This window comes from Ranitomeya variabilis, chromosome 8 (genome assembly GCF_051348905.1).
Source record: "Ranitomeya variabilis isolate aRanVar5 chromosome 8, aRanVar5.hap1, whole genome shotgun sequence".
Classification (NCBI taxonomy): Eukaryota; Metazoa; Chordata; class Amphibia; order Anura; family Dendrobatidae; genus Ranitomeya; species Ranitomeya variabilis.
The window spans coordinates 206,458,647-206,483,407 of NC_135239.1; the positions used below are offsets into that span (position 1 = coordinate 206,458,647).

The 24,761-nt window shown below is 46.7% G+C and overlaps 1 protein-coding gene across 1 annotated transcript; it reads right to left on the reverse strand.

The window, feature by feature from the left end:
- Nucleotides 1-482: 482 nt before the first annotated feature.
- RAB7A (RAB7A, member RAS oncogene family) lies at nucleotides 483-18,546 on the reverse strand. Its single transcript, XM_077276544.1, has 6 exons — nucleotides 18,242-18,546; nucleotides 5,041-5,109; nucleotides 4,363-4,489; nucleotides 3,112-3,330; nucleotides 2,844-2,972; nucleotides 483-2,153 (listed from the first exon to the last, which is right to left on the reverse strand). The coding sequence occupies exons 2-6, from the start codon at nucleotides 5,091-5,093 to the stop codon at nucleotides 2,058-2,060; spliced, it is 624 nt and encodes a 207-aa protein (XP_077132659.1). The 5' UTR covers nucleotides 5,094-5,109; nucleotides 18,242-18,546; the 3' UTR covers nucleotides 483-2,057.
- Nucleotides 18,547-24,761: the final 6,215 nt, after the last annotated feature.

A 24,761-nucleotide genomic window follows, 5' to 3' on the forward strand; every position in this document is an offset into this window, starting at 1 on the left:
ACGTGTGCGGCTCAGCTTCCCGCAGGTATCCGAGTGCACAATGGCACTTAAAGGGGTGCGCACTGTCGGGTACCCCAGTGACCAGATAACAGGCTGGTCTAAAGTGACTACTCCTCCAGGCAGCAGGACATCCATATTTTCCATCAGAGGTTCAGCTTGTCATATTGTAGGGGTGAGGTGGGGGGCTACAAACTAGGCAGCACTTAAGGTTTTTTTTTTTTGTCCCCAAGAATGACTTTGCTCCTACAGATGAATGCTGGGAGGTTTTGGAGCTTTGAATGTGACTGGAGAAGAAAACGAGTGCTATTCTCATTCACCTCCAGCAGGTGGCACTGCAGACAGTTTTGGGAAGGAGACCTAATTTGCATGTCTTCTCCCATGGAGCATTGCCTGTAGGACTCTGATAGGAGGCACAAGACTCCGCCTTCCTCCTGAAGTGCTCATTTGCATATTTAAATGACAACTTAAGACAAAACACTATAGACTTTTCTTGTTAAGTTTATTGGCATCATTTTCATCTTTACAGAAGGTCTACAATGTAGACTGAATGGAAGAGAAAAAAAATCAAATAAAAAACAAAAAACAAAAAGTAGGCGTAGAAGTGCTGTATGGGAATATGGGCGCAAGCTACAAACTGAAATACCAGACATTAGGGAAAAAGCTGAACTGCCAAGGAGGTTTTTTATAACAAGTGTGATCTGCGGGGGAGGGTCTAGGAAAAGGGGGAGGGGCTTCTAATACTACATGTTACCTGCCAGTGGAGGGAATGAAACATATATTACACCCCAGATTGGGAATAGCACTGAAACTCTACAAGATAATTTGGGGAAATCTACTCCCCAAATCTGAGCATAGCAAGGTTCCCCTGCAGACATGGTAAGATTATATAAAAAGAGGAGAAGATGGCGTTATAATACCTGTACTGAACCATACAAATAGTGTCCGATATTCACATCATGGTGACAGACCCAACTGCAGTCATGGAGCCATTGACAGCCGGGATAGTGAGGTGAACGAGTAGCAGCCTGTTCAAACTGTACCCGTTGGAGGCGGAGTTAACATTTCAGCCTATCAACTGCAAGCCTGGTTCCTCAGGGGCGGTCACTAGCTCCCATTGAAAGCGATTGGCTGAATATTGATGCGGCTGCCCTATGACTAGGCGGATGGGCAGACTCGCTCCGACAAAGCCATAAGCTGCGTCTTAAACGTTTGCAGGCAAAGCACGCAAATTGTAAGGAGGCGTCCTTATATTTTTACGTGTGCTTCATTACTTAATCAAGAAAAACAAACAAAAAAAACAAAAGAAATAATATTATTCTTACACTAATTTATACATTTACTTGGTTGCATATATTAACATGTACTATAAGATTCTGACTGGTTTCTGCTCTAAAGGAAGCATTACATCATAAATGGATTCTGTAAAAAGTTCTGATTAGTTAAAAGTAATAAGCAATTAACGGGAACGATACAAAAACTCAAAGAACCGAGCAGTGGACACCGGGTGCCGAGCTTGTAAAGAGAAGAGGGTATGCAGCCGCCCCGGCGGGCGCCTTCGGGGGGGGGGGGGGGGACACGGAACAATTAAAAGGTTTATTTGTCTTCATGTCATATATGTTAATTATACACAAACTGTAAAAAGAATGAACAAAAAACAAACAAAAAAAAACAAAAACAAACAAAATCCCGTCTCTCCACAAGACACAAAAATTAACTTATGTTCAAACAAGACCCTAAATGTATCTCGCGTTAACCGCCGTGCGCCCCGAAGAGGTCTGCAACGCTGATGGTTGCAGACCGCCTGGCGAGACAAGGTTAAACCAGCATGGGCGCGTAGTCCACAGGGAGGGTGGGGGTGATGAGGAGGATGATGGTGGTGATCTGCTTATTATACAGGTGTCTGTTTCCGTCTGGACCGGTGCCTGGGAGCTGGAGAGGGTGCAGGCGATTAATATTTATCCTTTACACTCTGGGCAGGGAGGGGAGAGGGGTCTCATGTTCGAAGGCCTAAGTGTGATATCTGTTAGTGAAGGACTCCGGGTTCACCTTCTCCCCTCTCAGCAGCTGCAGGGCTCCGCAGATGCCTTTGCCCGGTCGTTCTTGTCCAGTTTGATGGGCTCTGGGAATTCGTTGTACAGCTCGACCTCTGTTTCCTGGAGCGAGAGGAGAAGAGCCGTCACGTTACATGTCTTAGGAGGTAAAAACAAAAACCGCCATATTGGCTGCCAGCAGCCACCACTAGAGGGAGCTCCATGCATCACAAGCATACATGGAGCTCAATCATGCAGTCAGCGCCCTCTAGTGGTGGCCGCAGGTAAATGTAGCCTAAAACCCTGATTTTAATCTTTAGTTCTTTTTCCCCCCAAGAGTCATGACATTTTTCATTATTTGTATGTGCAGGTTATAGTGTTGAATGACACCATTCATTTTGCTATAAAATTGAGCAAGAGGGAAAAAAAAAAAAAAAAAAAAAAAAGTGTTGTGGGAGAATTTGTATGGTAAATGTTGCATCTATGATCATCAGATTACAGCAACAACTTTGTTTTTTTATTTTAGTGGTAAATATAAAACCAACCAAATAATTTAATATTTTAATTATTTGGTTTGTTCATCATCTTTTTTGTAATATTTTCCCGTGGCTGGAGCCAAGCGAGGGCTTGTTTTGGGGCCACACGTGATGATTTATTTATTCTCTCCCCCCTTCTTAAATTGCACTTTTTGGAGATCGACAGTAGCTGAGAAAAGGCAATTCTGGAGTTTCAAATTAAAAAAAATATAAAATATATATATATTTTTAAATGGAACTTTCGCACTTTTTCCCCGCAGGTCTCAGAGCCATTTACCTGTTTAAGTGCGTTCCGTGCAATTGTCTGAAATGCCTGCTCCACGTTTATCGCCTCCTTCGCGCTGGTCTCAAAGTAAGGGATGTTGTTTTTGCTATGACACCACACTTGTGCCCGCTTTGTGGTGACCTGGAGAAGGAAAAAAAAAAAAAAATATCACCATAGACGAGAAGTAAAGTTCCTCAGTGTTGATGCACTGTGAAGCATTTTACCCTCATGTCACATTGCCCCCCCATTATAAAGCCCCCACATCATGTGGCCCCCTTACTTGTCTGTTTTCAAGGTCTATCTTGTTCCCCAGGACAACGAATGGGAAGTTCTCCGGGTCGCGGGGACTGGCCTGGATGAGGAACTCATCTCTCCAGCTGTCCAGGGTTTTGAAGGTGTTCGGCGCGGTGACATCAAAGACCAGGACGCAGCAGTCGGCCCCCCGATAGAAGGCCACCCCGAGAGACTGGAAGCGCTCCTGGCCGGCCGTATCCCATATCTGCAGGAGAGGAACATTTACAGGACGGATATTTGTACCTCGTGTCCATCTACGTCGCTGTCTCTCACTTTATCGCCCCACTTCTCCCAGCATTGACCTGTGATCAATAGTCAACTCGGACACAGTCGATCACCGGCACCTGACTGGTCATTACAATACTAGATGGCCAAACGCTCGGACGTCTCAGCCAGGAGGGTTACAGGACGGAGCCAATATTCTGCTTTACGTCCAGTCAGAACATGCAGGAAAGAGCTTAAAGGGGGCTGTCCAGTCTGGACATATTGGTGACTTATTCTTAGGATTAGTAATTAATACCAGACTGGTGGTCCGACACCCCACACATTCCCTGATCAGCTCCATACATCATGTAGTGGCCGTTCTTGCTACTATGTGATCCTGTGTGCAGTACCCAGTAACAGCCACTAGATGGCCTGCAGAGCTGCGCTCCATGCATCGTTCACACCCAGCAGCTGATCAGTGTCGGACCCTCACTAACATGAAACTGAGGATATATCCTAAAAAGCAGGTCCTCAATACACCCTTTAAAAAGAGTTGTCCAAGAGTTTAAGCACTTATTCCTATACACGCCAGTGGTAGGGTGTGGTATATACAGGCGACAATCGCAGACTCATCCTGTATATGCCAGATCACCAGAGGCCAATGATCGGCTGCAGTGGTCATCAGTGTACGCCGCTCGCCATTCCTGCAAGAAAGTGATCGGCGGGGGATTTAACAGGTGGTTTGATGTTTTTAAAAGGCTTAGACAACCCCATAAAGCAGATTGAGGTTGGGGCTCCAAGGAAAGCAGAGCACTCTCCCAGCCAGGACAGACCACACAGCCAGCCTCACAGAGCAGACGGGACAGGCTCTGCAGCTTTTGTAGTGCCACATCCCACTTGAAGGGCCGACCGCCACCGACCACACAGTCATCCGCCCCCAGTGTCTGAGAGGAGAGGACCCCCTAAAAGGAGATTGATATTGATGGATCATTTGGGCCCAAGCCTAAAAATCTGAAGCCAAAAACACCCTCACCTGCATTGTGACCAACCGGTCGTCCACCATCACCTCCTTGGTCAGAAAGTCCGCCCCGATCGTGGCCTTGTACTGATTAGTGAACTTCTTATTGACATACTGGTTCATGAGCGAAGTCTTCCCAACCCTGAAATGTTAAAACCATGAGTCATCACTGGGTACAATGGCTCAGATACACAGCGGTAGTCGGCAGCCATATCTCAGGGGGGGATTCAGATATGTTGGGATTGACCACATCCAGTCTATTTCACTATGCCGAGCTGCAGTACCAGACATGGCCAGGAGTGGCAGCAGACCTCTATTAAGTTTCATACAACCCCAAATCTGGGACCAACCTACTTCAAATTGCCAAAAAATGTAATCTATAAGGTAAAACTTGTAGGGAAGAAAAGTTATAGGAACACAAAAAAAATTTAATTTGTTGCACATTCCACAATAAGATGCAAAAAAAAAAAAAAAAAAAAAAAGCGGCATCTCCAAGAAATTAATCTGCTACACAGTGGGGGATCGCGGATGCGTGGCAGGTTTAGACATCCACAGTGCAAGACGATCCGTGTAGAAACCTTCCATAGCGACGTAATCCATAAAACCACCCTCTCGCTGCGGATTTTATCTGCAGGTAAAATCCGCAGCTTTCCCACCTTGTGCAGACGAGGGTCACAGGCCGCTCGCACTCACCCAGAGTCTCCCAGGATGATGACCTTCAGAAGCACTTTCTTCCTGGACGTCATCTTTCAAGAAAATAATCTGTGAAGAGAAGGAAAAGCGATTACCGAGAGCAACGAGAACACGAGACCCCCTGAAAATCAGTCACACAATGCTTAAAAGGGTTTCCACAATGTTTGATGTCCTGCCGACCCCACAGCTGCCACCGATACCATTCCCCCCGGAGGCATCATGGGGTCACTGACACCATCGCTCTAGTCCATTACCTTCGCTGTGGACATCTATAGGACGTTTGTAAAGAATGACTGCAAGAAAATGGTCCATTCAGGTCTCCAAATATTGTGTCTATTTCAATGCAATCTATTGTTCCCTGTTATCAGCCATTTACTTATGGAATTATCTCAGGGGACATTGATGGCTGCACACACTGGCGCCTCTGTTCAGGGGAGGAGGATTAAAGGGCCGAGCCTTAATAAAAAGAGCAGAGGAGCGTGAAAGTACAAAGGGGTGTCAGCAAGCTCTACAGACCACCGGCAGCCAGGGGTGGAAAAATAATGCACAGCCAATCCACTGGCATATACCGAGGCCTACACTGGTGCACAACAGCGCCCCTCCTATCCAGAGGCAGAGCCTGGGATAGCACAGACCACCACCATTTGGATCATGGATTGCAGCAATATAAGAGCTGGAAGGTTGCACCATTATTCTGCACCATCAGCAGGTTTTATAAATGGAGATTGCGTCCTTGTCAGCATGGAGGGAGGAATAGGACTCCGGCCAAGTAAACAACCCCCACCCTCCCCCTGGACATAAGAGGACGTGGGGTCAATAACACGAGCGCTCGAGGAACTGTGACCAAGGACCCGATGACAAGTAACATGACGATGACGAGTAACGTGACATGTGTAAGAGACACCAAGCAAGTCCCAAAGGTACTGATGGAGATCTGCCAACCAAACAATGATAAACAGAGACCCCCAACCCACGGGACCATCTGCAGCAGGGTCAGCGGCCCTATAAGAAATAAGACAACCTTCTAACCACACGCTCAGACTTAAAATAAAGCTTTAGACTTCCTAGAAGTCCAGGAAAGGTTTCAAGAAAACGTCACCTAAGGCCTTCAGGGCATGTGGCAATCCCCTGCACGACGACTAAAGCAGCAGAACAAACCTCAGTCAGGTCCAGGAGGGCAAAGAAGAAGATCTCTACACCGATCCGAGCCGTCAGCTGTGAGGACGAGTGGAAATAACGTAAGTGTCACTCACAGAACAGAGATTTACATGAGTAATGGAGAGAAAAGCCGGAGAGGCGGCAGAAATACCAGGAGGCAGACGTCACAGTAATGGCCGCAGGTTATACAACCGGACGATGCAGCAGAGCCGAATACACACCTGACCATAAGTAGTGGCAGGAATGTGAGAAACCGGATCATGACCTGCCCAACCGCGTCACCACACGTGCGGCTGAATCACCGAAAACAGCCAGAAATACGGGGAAAAGGCAACAGAAATGTCAACGTCAATTACAGGAAACTGAATGTAGAGGGATATACACCAGATGTTAGACCCCAGAGCTGCACTCACTATTCTGCTGGTGCAGTCACTGTGTACATACATTACTGATCCTGAGTTACCTCCTGTATTATACCCCAGAGCTGCACTCACTATTCTGCTGGTGCAGTCACTGTACATACATTACTGATCCTGAGTTACATCCTGTATTATACTCCAGAGCTGTACTCACTATTCTGCTGGTGCAGTCACTGTGTACATACATTACTGATCCTGAGTTACATCCTGTATTATACCCCAGAGCTGCACTCACTATTCTGCTGGTGCAGTCACTGTGTACATACATTACTGATCCTGAGTTACATCCTGTATTATACTCCAGAGCTGTACTCACTATTCTGCTGGTGCAGTCACTGTGTACATACATTACTGATCCTGAGTTACATCCTGTATTATACCCCAGAGCTGCACTCACTATTCTGCTGGTGCAGTCACTGTACATACATTACTGATCCTGAGTTACATCCTGTATTATACTCCAGAGCTGTACTCACTATTCTGCTGGTGCAGTCACTGTGTACATACATTACTGATCCTGAGTTACATCCTGTATTATACCCCAGAGCTGCACTCACTATTCTGCTGGTGCAGTCACTGTGTACATACATTACTGATCCTGAGTTACATCCTGTATTATACTCCAGAGCTGCACTCACTATTCTGCTGGTGCAGTCACTGTACATACATTACTGATCCTGAGTTACATCCTGTATTATACTCCAGAGCTGTACTCACTATTCTGCTGGTACAGTCACTGTGTACATATATTACATTACTGATCCTGAGTTACATCCTGTATTATACTCCAGAGCTGCACTCACTATTCTGCTGGTGCAGTCACTGTGTACATACATTACTGATCCTGAGTTACATCCTGTATTATACCCCAGAGCTGCACTCACTATTCTGCTGGTGCAGTCACTGTGTACATACATTACTGATCCTGAGTTACATCCTGTATTATACTCCAGAGCTGCACTCACTATTCTGCTGGTGCAGTCACTGTACATACATTACTGATCCTGAGTTACATCCTGTATTATACTCCAGAGCTGTACTCACTATTCTGCTGGTACAGTCACTGTGTACATATATTACATTACTGATCCTGAGTTACATCCTGTATTATACTCCAGAGCTGCACTCACTATTCTGCTGGTGCAGTCACTGTGTACATACATTACATTACTGATCCTGAGTTACATCCTGTATTATACTCCAGAGCTGCACTCACTATTCTGCTGGTGCAGTCACTGTGTACATACATTACTGATCCTGAGTTACATCCTGTATTATACTCCAGAGCTGCACTCACTATTCTGCTGGTGCAGTCACTGTGTACATACATTACTGATCCTGAGTTACATCCTGTATTATACTCCAGAGCTGCACTCACTATTCTGCTGGTGCAGTCACTGTGTACATACATTACTGATCCTGAGTTACATCCTGTATTATACTCCAGAGCTGCACTCACTATTCTGACCCCATGTCCTCAGTATTGACCATCACTATATAGTGTTGCACAGACCCTGTTATACTCAGCAGTGGCCGCCCGCTGCGGATGGACATGATCATCATTGCTGCCTCCATTGTACAGCATATTAGCAGATTTCTCGGCCACAGATCACGAGTGCCCAGTGTCAGGCGGCCTCCTACAAGCCCCAGGCTGCGGTACAAGCCGCACTGAGGAGCTGCTCATCCCAGTATAGAGGGGCAGGAATCCCTCGCCATGAGGTTGGCACCTGCCACCATGATACGTCAGTACTGTGAGATTCTGCTGCCAGTGATGGCGACGTGCTGGACGTAGCGCTCCGGTTTGATAAAGGAAGGGTCCGGCCCATCCCCCGCCATTGTATACAGTCAGGGCCCAGGAGCCGCTGCTTCACCAGAATCACTTCCTCCATTATTCACTTGCTCATCAATCTCCCTCCAGGAATGCAGATCCCCGAGGTCTATTTATATCTATGGACAGCAGAACCCTGCAAGAGTTAAAGGGGGTTTCCACTTGTGTCAATTAAGCTTAAAGGGGCGGGGGCAGCAGAGCAATATCTGAGTCACTTGCTGACTGCGGCCTTTTCGCTAATGTGGCCCGAAGCTTCAGTTGGAGGTTTGGGTTCAATACAGGAAAAGGCTTGATTGTGCCTGGGGCAGTGTGGAGGGGGCTGTCTGCCGATTTCAATAGCCAAGACAGCCCCCTTTGTTACAGTATAGATGCAGATTGGGCTGGAGCAGGTAATGAAATCAGCCAGCCCCCTCCACACACACAGCACTAATCACGGGTGAAAAGTATAAGCCCCTAACCCAGAGGTGGAGCTGAAGAACCAGCACCGATCAAGGGCACATGTGAGAAATAAAACCCATCATATGCAGAATAAAACCACACGTCTAAGGCAATGTGTGGCTGTTACCCCTTTTCTCCACACATGTACGCTCAGCCATACAGAGCGTGCACATCACAAGCTGCCTGCACGATGAGCAATGCCATGCATCAGTGTATAAAGTGATCCCCCCTGCATGGGATATTACAGCGGAGAGGGCACTTATTTACACAGCGGCATCACAAGGGCAGGGTTTGACCTTATGTAGAGAGACAAACCCGGAGCTGCCCTTTAAGGGAATCTGTCAGCAGGATTGTGCCCAGTAACCTACAGACAGTGTCAGGTTGGTGCAGTTATACTGATGACACCGATAACAGTGATGAAGTTAGTCTTGTGGTTTATGATTAATCTTTAGTTTCAGTTTTGTGTTAATGATATGCTCGTGCTCCGGTGCGGCCTGTGGGGGTTTCTCTCTCTGAGCACCACACTAAGACCCCCACATGTGACAGGGCATGCTGGGAGCTGTAGTGTGACAACAGGTTGCTAGACCATCCTCAGCTATGCCAACTTGGCAGCAGAACAAGCCTTGGCCACGTAGTCAGGATCTCTATAAAGGGAACTCGTCAACAGATCACAAGATGAAAGCTGAATGATTAAATAAATCTTAGACCTGATGAGGCAGGTGCAGTTACTGTAAAATTCCAGCAGAATAGCTCAATATCAGGATGAGAATTTTAATATCCAGTGAGAATACGTAAAAAATAAATAAATAAATAACCACGGATGACAGTCATTCGGATGGGGATTTTCAAAGTAAGTCCACCAGCCTCATCAGGACTAGGATATAGCACTGTAAGCTGATGTCTGTTGGTTTATCTAGACTTTGGCTATTAGTCTGGCTTTTAGGGCACCAACAATAGCAAGAATAAAGGGGCTGAGGCACAGCGTTGGGTGATGGACTCCCGGCCAAACAGTGAGCGGGCAGCCCCATGTAAGGGAAGCACCAAAATCCTAGTCCTAATAGCAAACTTGGTGCACCGTGCGCAGAAATTTTGGAAATGTGGCCCATAAATTTAAATAGAAAATAAGTATATATATTTATACAAGGACGTGACGACTCATGCGGTGGCTCTCGATGGGTTAACCGCACAGACGGCTGCAGCACCAGACTTAATTATTGTATGGAGGATCATGTGGTTCATCAGCTGCTTGAGTCACAAGGGAGGCACCGCACGTGTGAACAAAGAGGCCGAATGATCCAGCGAGAAAACCCGCAGCACATGGGCAGGAGAACCCTGCGGGGAGAGCGCTGGCCGCAGCGCAGACTGAAGAGAGGACCGGCAGGTTCCCCGCTGCTGCAGCCCGATTTACAGCGGGTACAGAAAGTATTCACACCCCTTTACATTTGACTCTTTCATTGACACATTTGGTAAATTCAAAAAAGTTCATTTTTCCTCATTAATGTACACTCTGCACCCCATCTTGACTTAAAGGGCACCTGTCACCCCGTTTTTTCGGTATGAGATAAAAATACTGTTAAATAGGGCCTGAGCTGAGCATTACAATAGTGTAGTTTGTGGACCCCGATTCCCCACCTATGCTGCCGAAATACGTTACCAAAGTAGTCGTTTTCGCCTGTCAATCAGGCTGGTCTGGTCAAAAGGGCGTGTTGTCTTCCCCCAGATTTTGCGTAGTTTTCCGTTGGTGGCGTAGTGGTGTGCGCATGCCCAAGGTCCAGAATCCTCTGCCAGGGGATTTAAAAGAGCGCGCTGTTCGTTATTTCATTGGTGATCGGTGGGCGCGGCCATCTTCCTTTGGCCGCGCGTGTGCAGAAGCGGCGCTCTGCTGGCCGTGGCTTCAGGAAAATGGCCGCCGCGATATCCATCTGCGCACGCACGGCATCCCGCGGCCATTTTCCTGAAGCCGCGGCCAGCAGAGCGCCGCGGCCAGCAGAGCGCCGCGGCCAGCAGAGCGCCGCTTCTGCGCACGCGCGGCCAAAGGAAGATGGCCGCGCCCACCGATCACCAATGAAATAACGAACAGCGCGCCCTTTTAAATCCCCTGGCAGAGGATTCTGGACCTTGGGCATGCGCACACCACTACGCCACCAACGGAAAACTACGCAAAATCTGGGGGAAGACAACACGCCCTTTTGACCAGACCAGCCTGATTGACAGGCGAAAACGACTACTTTGGTAACGTATTTCGGCAGCATAGGTGGGGAATCGGGGTCCACAAACTACACTATTGTAATGCTCAGCTCAGGCCCTATTTAACAGTATTTTTATCTCATACCGGAAAAACGGGGTGACAGGTTCCCTTTAAAAAAAAAAAAAACCAAACAAAAAAACAAACAAAACACAGAAACAGAAATTTTTGCGAATTTATTAAAAAAGAAAATCTGAAATCTCCCATGGTCATAAGTCTTCAGCCCCTTTGCTCATTATTGAGTAGAAGCCCCTTTTGAGCTAGTGCAGCCATGAGTCTCCTTGGGAATGATGCAACAAGTTTTTCACCCCTGGATTTGGGGATCCTCGGCCATTCTTCCTTGCAGATCCTCTCCACTTCCGTCAGGTTGGATGGTGAACATTGGTGGACGCCATTTTCAGGTCTCTCCAGAGATGCTCAGTTGGGTTTAGGTCAGGGCTCTGGCCGGGCCGGTCAAGAATGGTCACAGAGTTGTTCCGAAGCCACTCCTTTGTTATTTTGGCTGTGCGCTTAGGCTTTCACACTTGCGTCATTTGGCATCCGTCACAATGCGTCATTTTGGGGAAAGAACAGATCCTGCAAGTGTGCCCGCAGGATGCGTTTTTTTTCCCATAGACTTGTATTAGCGAGGGATCGCGATGTATGGCTATACGTTGCGTCCGTCGTGCACTGGATGCGTCGTGTTTTGGCGGACCGTTGGCACGAAAAAAAAAACGTTCAAGGGAACGTTTTTTCGTACATCGGGTCCGCCATTTCCTACCGCGCATGCGCAGCCGGAACTCCGCCCCCTCCTCCCCGGGACTTTACAATGGGCAGTGGATGCGTTGAAAAACTGCATCCGCTGCCCACGTTGTGCCAAATTTTCACAACGTGCGTCGGTACGTCACACCGACGCTTAGCGACAGGCCCGTACCGACGCAGGTGTGAAAGAAGCCTTAGGGTCATTGTCTTATTGGAAGGTGAACATTGGGCCAAGTCTGAGGTCCAGAGCACTCTGGAAGAGGTTTTCATCCAGGATATCTCTGTACTTGGCTGCATTCATGTTTCCTTCAATGACAACCAGTCGTCCTGTCCATGCAGCTGAAAAACACCCCCATAGCATGATGCTGCCTCCACCATGTTTCACTGTTGGGATTGTATTGGGCGGGTGATGAGCAGTGCCTGGTTTTCTCCCCACATACTGCTTAGAATTATCACCAAAAAGGTCTATCTTCATCTCATCAGACCAGAGAATCTTATTTCCCATAGTCTGGGAGTCCTTCATTTGTTTTTTTAGCAAACTCTATGCAGCTTTCATATGTCTTGCAGTGAGGAGAGGCTTCCGTTGGACCACTCTGCCAGACTGGTGGAGGGCTGCAGTGATAGTTGACTTTGTGGAACTTTCTCCCATCTCCCTACAGCATCTCCGGAGCTCAGCCACAGTGATGTTGAGGTTCTTCTTTACCTCTCTCACCAAGGCTCTTCCCCCACGATTGCTCAGTTTGGCTGGTCGGCCAGGTCTAGGAAGACTTCTGGTGGTCCCAAACTTCACCCATTTAAGGATTATGGAGGCCACTGTGCTCTTAGGAACCTTTAGTGCTGCAGAAATTCTGTTGTAACCTTGGCCAGATCTGTGCCTTGCCACAATTCTGTCTCTGAGCTCCTTGGCCAGTTCCTTTGACCTCATGATATTTGGTCGGACATGCACTGTGAGCTGTGAGGTCTTATATAGACAGGTCTGCGCCTTTCCAAATCAAGTCCTATCAGTTTAATTACACACAGCTAGACTACAATGAAGGAGCAGAACCATCTCAAGGAGGATCACAAGGAAATGGTCAGCGTGTGGACTTAAATATGAGAGTCTGAGCGAAGGATCTGAATACTTATGACCATATGCTATTTGTTTTTTTTTTTTTTATTTGCAAAAAATTCTACATTTATTTTTTTTTCAGTCAAGATAGGGTGCAGAGTGTACAATAATGAGAAAAAAATGGACTTTGTTGAATTTACCAAATGGCTGCAATGAAACAAAGTGAAAAAATTTAAAGGGGCCTGAACACTTCTGTACCCGCTGTATGGCCCGAGTAATCGGAGGATCTCCAGATGTTGCAAAACTACAACTCACAGCATGCACTCTTAGTAGCTGACAAAAATCATGTTTCATTGCAGATAGCACAAAATAGTCTGCAACCAAATAAGACGCATTAACCCTGTGCATAATCAGTCACTGGGGTAGACTCTCCACATAGGGTTGGTCTCAGGCAAGAGTTAGATGGATGCATGAACAATCCAGGCCCGATCACGGCTTTATCGAAGCCATCACTTTGGGACTCAGCTGCAAATTTTGCCCGTGTACCACTTATCTGACACCTTATTCTGGAAACATCCAAAACGTGATATGTCTAAAACCAATACGATCACATTGACAAGTCGTTACCTATAGCAACCATTCAGCACAATTCACATTTGTCACACCGTTCTGGAATGCCTAGCGTCGAGCTGTGAGTGGTTTATTTGTTCACTATCGATGGGTCAGACTCACAGTAAGAAGCCGGCGTCACGTGCAGACGTCTCACCCCCTAAAGACGTTGGACCGGGGATGGGGTCCCGGATACACAGACATCCCCCTCTAAAAGTTTCATCTTAAAAAGGAGGCGTCTCAAGATAGACATTGCTATCACTTTGTACTTTAGGAAACATGGCTGCCCCATTATACACAGCGACCAACTATGTGACCAGACAGGAGGAGATGTGATAGCGGTGCCAGACTATCAAGTTGTCAAACAGCAAGTCCAGCCTCGGGGATAACCCCTACCCCATAGCCAGCGAGTCCAGCCTCAGGGATAACCCCTACCCCATAGCCAGCGAGTCCAGCCTCAGGGATAACCTCTTCCCCATAGCCAGCGAGTCCAGCCTAGGTGGATAACCCCTTCCCCATAGCCAGCAAGTCCAGCCTCTGGGTCCCCCCTTCCCCGTAGCCAACCCCTTCCCCGTAGCCAGCAAGTCCAGCCTCGGGGATAACCCCTTCTCCATAGCCAGTGAGTCCAGCCTCGCGGATAACCCCTTCCCCGTAGACAGCTAGTCCAGCCTCAGTGAGTCCCTCAGCATGCAGCACTAACCTTGCTGTGACTATAACTGACAGTTTCCACCATAAATCAATGAGCTCCGTCCTTCGTGACTTTTTGAAGAACAGAAAAACAAACCTGCGTCCGTCATCAGGAAAATCCTCACAGCTCGCCAATCACTGAGCAATAAACAGCCGGCGCGCACTCCGCAGCATTGCACAACGCCAGGATGTGTGTCATGTACCAACCGCCCGGGTCACGTTTCTCCAGGTCCCTTTACACCAACTGAATCCTGGACTTCAGCCATTGCGAGCCAAACAGAAAGCCCCCAGCTCAAAGGGGTCGTAATGATGTCAGCCAAGAAGATCCTCCAGGAGACACCCTGATAATGAGCCGCTAAACGGATCAGGACAAACAGCAGCACAGATCGTCCAATGGCAAGTGTAACGCTCCATTCCCCCTGCAGGGGCACTACAGCGAAACGGAACACTTCCAGCCAGATTGTCTGCAGCTGATCTCAGCGCTCCTGTCTGATAAGCAAGGACAGCCCAAAGTAGAGAACCATGCAACGGTGACAAGAGGGAAGTAAGGAAGAGGAAGGACGAAGTGAGGAGTATGGCTGCCAACATGGAATTAATTACTACCATAGTCAATAGCAGACAAGAAGAAACAAGTGATGCCTGCAAAACACAACAAACAATGGCAGAATCAAATATGGCTGCTTTAAAAAAAAAAAAAAAAAATCATCTTACAAGTCAAAGCAAAATGTGAAAAAAAAAAAAAAAAAAAAAAAAAAGCAGAAAAAAAAAATACCGTAAATGGTAAAATACGAAAGAAATACATCCACACAGGACAGGAGGAATTAATAGTGGGACATAATTAGGACACCCGCCCCCCGCAGTTAAAGGTTTACAGGACGGACAGCATTAAGCAACGGCGCCATATGCTGCATAATAAGACCAGACAATAGGAGCAGAGACTTAGGGTATGTGCACACGCTGCGGATTTTGCTGCGGGTCCGCAGCGGTTTCCCATGCGTTTACAGTACAATGTAAACCTATGGGAAACGAAATCCGCAGTGCACATGCTGCGGAAAAAAACGAGCGGAAACGCAGCGGTTTACATTCCGCAGCATGCCAATTCTTTGTGCGGATTCCGCTGCGGATTTACACCTGCTCCAATAGAAAACTGCAGGTGTAAACCCACAGCGGAATCTGCAATAGAATCCGCGATAAATCCACAGGAAAAACCGCAGTGGACCATTCTACGTGTGCACATACCTTAAGTGTGCCCAACACAGGAGACCATCCAGGTAACTGGTCCCCGTGTAACAAAGGCCAGCGGGACCCTCAGAACTAGAGACTGCAGTTAATAGAGGGGCCCCGCTCTAAGGGTATGTTTCCACGGTCAGGAAACGCTGCTTGTTTGACGCTGCGCAGAGCTGCAGCGTCAAACAAGCAGCGTCCAGATGTTCCAGCATAGTGGAGGGGATTTTATGAAATCCCGTCTCCACTATGCGTGGAAACCCGCACGCGGCGGCCCTGCGACTCCGGACATGCTGCGCGTCTTTTCAGATCGCAGCATGTCCGTACACCTTGCGGGGACGCAGCGTCCCCGCAAGACATATCACAGGGCGCTATGGGAGAGAGCGATCATCCCGGATGTGAAGAGTTAACACATCCGGCATGATCGCGTCCCAGAAAGGGGGCGGGGCATAGCGCCGAGCGGCTTCGCCACTGCGGCGATACCGCCGGCTATCCTGACAGTGGAAACATACCCTAATAGGGTTCATATGAGCTCCCAATAAAAGATACATCTGCATTAAAGGGATTTCGGCCTCCACAAAATCAGCGGCCAAAACACCCACAGCGTGCGACAGCGAGGAGCCATCACACAACCTGCATGACAATGCAATGCTGCCTGAAGAGCGGCCGCTATTACCATTCACAGCGAGTGGGAAAATATAACTGCTATTATACGGTAAAATAACAAACTGCAACAAAGAACAGTATAAAAGAAGCAAAGCAAAAGTATAGGAGAAACACAAAGTGTACAGTAAATAGGGGCAGTATTATAGTAGTTATATTCTTGTACATAGGAGCAGTATTATAGTAGTTATATTCTTGTACATAGGAGCAGTATTATAGTAGTTATATTCTTGTACATAGGAGCAGTATTATAGTAGTTATATTCTTGTACATCGGGAGCAGTATTATAGTAGTTATATTCTTGTACATCGGGGGCAGTATTATAGTAGTTATATTCTTGTATATCGGGGGCAGTATTATAGTAGTTATATTCTTGTACATCGGGGGCAGTATTATAGTAGTTATATTCTTGTACATAGGGGGCAGTATTATAGTAGTTATATTCTTGTATATCGGGGGCAGTATTATAGTAGTTATATTCTTGTACATCGGGGGCAGTATTATAGTAGTTATATTCTTGTACATAGGGGGCAGTATTATAGTAGTTATATTCTTGTACATAGGAGCAGTATTATATTATCTCTATATATAATTGTCTAAGGGGTACTTCCATCTTTTTGTCGGCAACTTCCGTCACGGATATTCATTTGCTGATTGGTCTCGCCAGCTGCCTGTCATGGGTGCCGCGACCAATCAGCGACGGGCACAGTCCGATTAGTCCCTCCCTACTCCCCTGCAGTCAGTGCCCGGCGCCCGCTCCATACTCCCCACAGTCACGGCTCACACAGTGTTAATGCCAGCGGTAACGGACCATGTTATGCCACAGGTAACTCACTCCGTTACCGCTGCTATTAACCCTGTGTGACCAAGTTTTTACTATTGATGCTGCCTATGCAGCCTCAATAGTAAAAACATCTAATGTTAAAAATAATAAACAAAAAAAAAAAAAAAAACCAACAAATTATATACTCACCTTCCGCCGCCTTTCCGACGCTCCGGTGACCGATCCATGCAAGCGGCAGGTTCTGGTGCTAAGGTTGGTGCACGAGAAGGACCTGCCATGACGGTCACGTGACCGCGACGTCATCACACCCTCAGACCGGAAGCTGCCGCCTGAACCGAACATAGGCGACAGAACTACAAGGGGCCCTCGGAAGGTGAGTATATGTTTATTTTTTAACCTGTGACATATGCAGCTGGGCAATATACTACATGGCTCTGTGCTGTATACTACGTCACTGGGCAATATACTACGTGGACATGCATATTCTAGAATACCCGATGCGTTAGAATCGGGCCACCATCTAGTTGTAGTTATATTCTTGTACATAAGAGCAGTATTATAGTAGTTATATTCTTGTACATAGGGGCAGTATTATAGTAGTTATATTATTGTACATAGGAGCAGTATTATAGTAGTTATATTCTTGTACATAGGGGGCAGTATTATAGTAGTTATATTCTTGTACATAGGAGCAGTATTATAGTAGTTATATTCTTGTACATAGGGGCAGTATTATAGTAGTTATATTCTTGTACATAGGGGCAGTATTATAGTAGTTATATACCTGTACATAGGAGCAGTATTATAGTAGTTATATTCTTGTACATAGGAGCAGTATTATAGTAGTTATATACCTGTACATAGGAGCAGTATTATAGTAGTTATATTCTTGTACATAGGGGCAGTATTATAGTAGTTATATTCTTGTACATAGGGGCAGTATTATTGTAGATATATATTATTATAGTAGATATATATATTATTATGATATATTATTATTGTAGACATTGCCGCACACGGGGCTGGCTGTGTGGCCGCACTGACAACCATTGCTGTGGTACAGACGGGCAGTTGTCGGCCCCTCCCCCGCTCCTCAGTGGTCGCTGTGGGGCAGGATACATGGACGCTCTCGGTCCCGGGCAGACATGGTGTGGGGGGCACCGGGCGGAGCTCAGTGGAGGGTCCGGGGATAACAGGGCTGGGAGCGGTTCTCTCGGTCTGTAGTACCGGGGTCTCCCCGCCCTGGGCCCCAGTGCAGCTCTCAGGCCTCCCCGGGGGTCGTCCTCCAGGATGAGGCCTCCCCTCCTCCCGCTGCGGTGCTCTGTGTCTCCCGCCCGGGAGGAGCCGCTCGCCTTACCCGCGGTGAGTGGATGGCTGCTGGGTGTCCGCTCGTGTGCCGGGCCGCTCCTGTTCTCCGCCGGGCCCGCTGCTACTGCTGCTGTTGCCGCTGCTCCTCTCAGCTTCCTCCCTGCCAACCCTTCTCTTCCCAGCGGAAGTGATAACCAGTCATGGGACTGCTGACGTCACCTGCTATTCCCTCACGTCCATTGGTAGGTGTTGAGAAGGGGGCGGGATAATGGCAGATCACATGATGTGCTGTGTCACTTTCGCTCCGCCATGTTACCTGAGGCGAGGTGCGGATTTATAGATGGAGGAGAGGGCGGGGTCCTGTGTGTCTGCGGATGGATATAAATACTCTTGTGATCGGAGTCTGCCGTTATGTAGAATGACGAACTGGTATCAGTCACGACTAGCCACTGTTAGATAATATTCTCCATTAGGGGAGCAGTTCCTGGACACCCCCATTATGCCAGTGGGATGAACCTAGGTTGCCATAGATTATTATTGTGTGTAAGCACAGTCCACTTGAATGATGGGGGGGGGCTGTCTTGGTTTTAATACCTGACCCCCACCCTTTATGCAAGTGAGACGACCGTAGATTGGCGTTGAATTCTATGAGATCTAAGTACAATCCCCTGGAATAGTGGTGGTTCTGTATAGGGGCTCAGAACTTGGAAATCCCCATTGTACAAGTGGGAACAACCTAGCTAGCCATAGTGTTATATGGGAGCTAAGGTCAGTCCACTTGAATCGTGGGGGATTCTGTTATGGGCACAGATCCCGGACACCCCCCTTGTGCTAGAAAGATAAGCCTAGATCACCAGAAGGTTCCATAATCTCTAAGTTAAGCCCACTTAAATAGTGGTGATTCTCTATTTGGGGGCTCAGAACGTGGACACCCCCATTGTGCAAGTGACACCAACCTACATTTCCATAGGGTTCTATGGTCTCTAAGTTCAGTCCACTTACACCGTGGGGGTGCAGGTTTTGCATTTGTATAGTGGACGCATCGTTTCTCATTCTCGAAACCGAAATGTCAATGTCGTGTGCCCATTGTTCAGCGGATCGGGAGCATGGAGTATAACCGATCCCTTCCATATTATTGTAGCCCATCGCCCATTTGTTGGGCTGCTCCAGAAATAATGGGAAGAATCGGATTACTGAGCTGTCAGCACTTTTTTATTTTTTACTGCTTCTTCAAGTTTTTGTTTTGCCCTTGACTCTGGCACCAAATATTCTTATGCAGACAGTTCCGGAAGCGGTGATGGCAAAAAATTAGATTTTTTAAATTTATTTTGTTATTTTTTCGCTTTATTCTTCTATGGGGATCTAAAACCCAAGTAAGGGCCAGTGCACACGTTGCATTTTTGATGCGCTTTTTTTCTGTGCGGGTTTTGTTGCAAAAACTGAAGGATTTCGTAGTACCAGCAAAGTGAAATGTAGTTACGTTTTGCAGTGCAGAATCCCAGCGCTTTTGCGCTAAAAAATTGCTTGCTTGAAAAATGCATTTAAAAAAATGGAAAAATGCAGCAAAAACAAAACAAAAAGGCAATAATCAAAGCAGATTGTAATTGTGTATTTTGGTAGAAAAATTTTCAAAGGAAAAATGGAAAAAAAAATGACCTAACCGGGAGTCAGGACCAATCACTAAAGTGATATCTTGCCCTCTCAAAATGGCTCAAAACCTCTTAAAACACAAGGTCAGACTTCCTACTGTATGATTTTTAAATTCTGACTCTTTGATGAGGTCTGCGCTTTTAAACCATGTGGTCATAGAGAGCTGCAGTGTAAAGCATAGCGGAGAGGCTGATCTGCTGATTCTCAGATCGGTCGCTGATTGGCAGGGATCTTCTACCTACTGGTCCTTGATAGGAATAAATGGACATATTTCCTCCATTTGTCCCATATAATTAGGGCTCCCCCTAGAGGTGAACTTTATGTTATACAGGGACTCTCAAAAATTAGGAAACCGCCACGGAAAACAAAAACGGATTTTCAGACGGTGACCCGTAGTCTTCTGCGCTGTTTTTTATTTTGCTCCATTTTGGGCGTGCTGCCGATCTTTCTTGTTGTGCTACATTGGTCGCATTCTTAACCTCCGCAGCTTATTTCGTTTTTACATTTGAACCCCCCCATCCTTCATTCAGGAGCCATAATGATTATAGCCGGATGAGGGCTTGTTTTTTGCTTGTTTTTTTTTTGCAGAACAAGCTCTAGTTTAAACGACTCCATTCCAAGTAAAATCAAATGGTGAAAAAAATAGAATTTTTGCAATATTCATTGTATGGTAAAAGTGCCGTAGAATCATGATTTTTCAGGTCAGTACGATTACATAAATACCAAACTTGCTATTTTTTATGTAAGAGGTGAAAAAAATTAAAGAAGACTGTAAAAAAAAATTTAGTTTGTGACGCCGTTTTCCGAGTCCCGAATCCTTTTCCTTTTTCTGTCAATAGAGCTGCTGTTGTTGTTTTTTGCACTTGTCTTCTGCAGCCTCTGCCTTGCATTGTCTATTGCTGGCTGCAGACTGAGTTAACTGAGAATTCAGCAGTGAGCTCCAGGGGTAGGTAACTCTTTTCTTTGTCTTTTTCTGAGCTCCTCTCAGGGGTTTTGTGACCACAAACCTCATCAAAGCTGAATGTGCAGAAAAAAAAATTAGCCAAACCGCACAACATTTTTTAATGAATCCCAACTGCAAAAATATATTTTTTACCCATATACAGTGGAGAAAATAAGTATTTGATATTCTGCCGATTTTGCAAGTTTTCCCACCTACAAAGAATGGAGAGGTCTGTAATTTTTATCGTAGGTACACTTCACCTGTGAGAGACAGAATCTAAAAATGAAAAAAAGAAAATCACATTGTAGGGTTTTTACATTATTAAATAGCATTTTATTGCATGAAATAAGTATTTGATCACTGACCATCCAGCAGGAATTCTGCTCTCACAGACTTGTTAGGCTATGTGCACACGTTGCGGACTTTGCTGCGGATCTGCAGCAGTTGTCCCTGAGTTTACAGTACCATGTAAACCTATGGAAAACAAAATCCGCAGTGCACATGTTGCAGAAAATACAGAGCGGAAACATAGCGTTGTTTATTCCGCAGCATGTCAATTCTTTGTGCGGATTCCGCAGCGGTTTACACCTGCTCCACAATAGGAATCCGCAGGTGTAAAAACGCAGGTGGAATCCGCACAAAATCCGCAGTAAATCCGCAGGTAAAATGCAGTGCGTTTTATCTGCGGATTTCTCAAAACAGTTGTGGAAAAATCCGCAGAGGTTCCATCTACGTGGGCACATACCCTTCGTTTTTCTGTAAGGCTACTTTCACACTAGCGTTAACTGCAATACGTCGCAAATGCGTCGTTTTTGCGAAACGCCGCATCCAGCAAAAGTTTTTGCTGGATACGTTGTTTCGTCATAGAGTAACATTAGCGACGCATTTGCGACGCATTTGCGACGCATTTCCAAACGGTGAATGCGTTTGGCGGCGTTTGGGCGTATGGTAGCGGTCCGTCGGGAGAAAAAAACGTTACATGTAACGTTTTTTGCTCCCGACGGTCCGCTTTTTCCGACCGCGCATGCGCAGTCGGAACTCCGCCCCCACCTCCCCGCACTTCCCCGCACATCACAATGGGGCAGCGGATGCGTGGGAAATATGCATCCGCTGCCCCCGTTGTGCGGCGGAGAACACACTAGCGTCGGGAACGTCGGCCCGACGCGCAGCGACGGGTTGTTCCCGACGCTAGTGTGAAAGTAGCCTGAGGCTACGTTCACACGATCCGTTTTTCACTGCGGATTTTTCCGGTCCTTTTTCGGGGAAATCCGCAGTGGAAAACGGCGGTGCTTCTCTCGGCGGATTTGTGTCCTTTTTCTTCTGCGGATTCCACTGCGGGTTTCCAACTGCAGTTTCCTATTGGTGCTGTTGGAAACCCGCAGCGGAATCCGCTGAAAGAATTGACATGGTACTTCTTTTTTCCGTTGGCAAATCCGCGCGGATTTTCCAGCGAAAAAAAGGATCGTCGGCACAGCGGGTTTTGTTTTCCATAGGGTAACATTGTACTGTACCCTGCATGGAAAACGGCTGCGGATCCGTAGCTGCAATTCCGCTACGGATCCGCAGCAAAAAACGGATCGTGTGAACGTAGCCTAAGAAGCCTCCTACTCTGCACTCATTACTTGTATTAATTGCACCTGTCTGACGTCGTTACCTGTATAAAAGACACCTGTCCACACACTCAATCACACTCCAACCTCTCCACCATGGCCAAGACCAAAGAGCTGTCTTACAACACCAGGGACAAAATTGTAGAGCTGCACAAGGCTGGGATGGGCTACAGGACAATAGGCAAGCAGCTTGGTGAGAAGGCAACAACTGTTGGCACAATTATTAGAGAATGGAAGAAACACAAGATGACTGTCAATCTTCCTCGGTCTGGGACTCCATGCAGGTTCTTGCCTCGTAGGGTAAAGATGATTCTGAGATAGGTCAGGAACCAGCCCAGAACTTCACAGGAGGACCTGGTCAATGACCTGAAGAGAGCTGGGACCACAGTCTCAAATTTTACCATTAGTAACACACTATGCCGTCATGGATTAAAATCCTGCAGGACACACAAGGTCCCCCTGCTCACCCAGCACATGTCCAGGCTGCTTCACCAATGACCATCTGGATGGTCCACAGGAGGCATGGGAGAAGGTCATGTGGTCAGATGAGACCTGGAATAAAAAAGTAGCCCTGCCACAGAAACCCCACCATCCCACATACTAAAACACCCATCAGCCCGATCAGTGAATTTTGCTTTTACATTGTCGTGCCCTCACCACTCTCTTAAAGAAGTTATTGAAGAGCCATATGTCAGTGGTGTGGCAGTGCCTACGCTTTTGATTGGCAGCAAACTCGCCAGACCTTAACCCCATAGAGAATCTATGGAGTATAGTCAAGAGGAAGATGAGACACCAGACCCAACAATGCAGACAAGCTGAAGGCTGCTATCAAAGCAACCTGGGCTTCCATAACCCCTCAGCAGTGCCACAGGGTGATCGCCTCCATGAAACTCCGCATTGATGTAAAAGGAGCCCCGACCAAGTACTGAGTGCATTTACTGAACAGACATTTCAGTAGGCCAACATTTCAGATTTTAAAATCATTTTTCAAGCTGGTGTTATAAAGTATTCTAATTTACTGAGATAATGATTTCTGGGTTTTCATTGGCTGTAAGTAGTGATGAGCGAGTGTACTCGTTGCTCGGGTTTTCCAAAGCACGCTCAGGTGGTCTCCAAGTATTTATGACTGCTCGATTTAGTTTTCCTCGCTTCAGCTGGATGATTTGCGGCTATTAGCCAGCTTGATTACATGTGGGGATTCCCTAGCAACCAGGCAACCCCCACATGTACTCAGGCTGGCTAGTAGCCGTAAATCATTCAGCTGAGGCAAGGAAAACTAAATCTCCGAGCATGCACAAATACTTGGAGACCACCTGAGCGTGCTCTGGAAAACCCGAGCAACGAGTATACTCACTCATCACTAGCTATAAGCCATAATCATCAACATTAACAGAAATAAACACGTGAAATAGATCACTCTGTGTGTAATGACTATAGAATATAGGAGATTCACTTTTTGTATTGAAGACCTGAAATAAATTAATTTTTTGATGATATTCTAATTTTTTGTCTAGTATTTAAATTTGGTGACCTCAAACATTTACGTGTGACAAACATGCAAAGGAATAGGAAATCAGGAAGGGGACAAACACTTTTTTTTCACACCACTGTACATATAGTACAGACCAAAAGTTTGGACACACCTTCTCATTTAAAGATTTTTCTGTATTTTCATGACTATGAAAATTGTACATTCACACTGAAGGCAACAAAACTATGAATTAACACGTGGAATTATATACTTAACAAAAAAGTGTGAAAGAATTGAAATGATGTCTTATATTCTAGGTTCTTCAAAGTAGCCACCTTTTGCTTTGATGGCTGCTTTGCACACTCTTGGCATTCTCTTGATGAACTTCAAGAGGTAGTCACCGGGAATGGTTTTCCAACAATCTTGGAGGAGTTCCCAGAGATGCTTAGCACTTGTTGGCCCTTTTGCCTTCAGTCTGCGGTCCAGCTCACCCCAAACCATCTCGATTGGGTTCAGGTCTGGTGACTGTGGAGGCCAGGTCATCTGGCGTAGCACCCATCACTCTCCTTCTTGGTCAAATAGCCCTTACACAGCCTGGAGGTGTGTTTGGGGTCATTGTCCTGTTGAAAAATAAATGCTGGTCCAACTAAGCGCAAACCGGATGGAATAGCATGCCGCTGCAAGATGCTGTGGTAGCCATGCTGGTTCAGTATGCCTTCAATTTTCAATAAATCCCCAACAGTGTCACCAGCAAAGCCCCCCCACACATCACACCTCCTCCTCATGCTTCACGGTGGGAACCAGGCATGTAGCGTCCATCCGTTCACCTTTTCTGCGTCGCATAAAGACACGGTGGTTGGAACCAAAGATCTCAAATTTGGACTCATCAGACCAA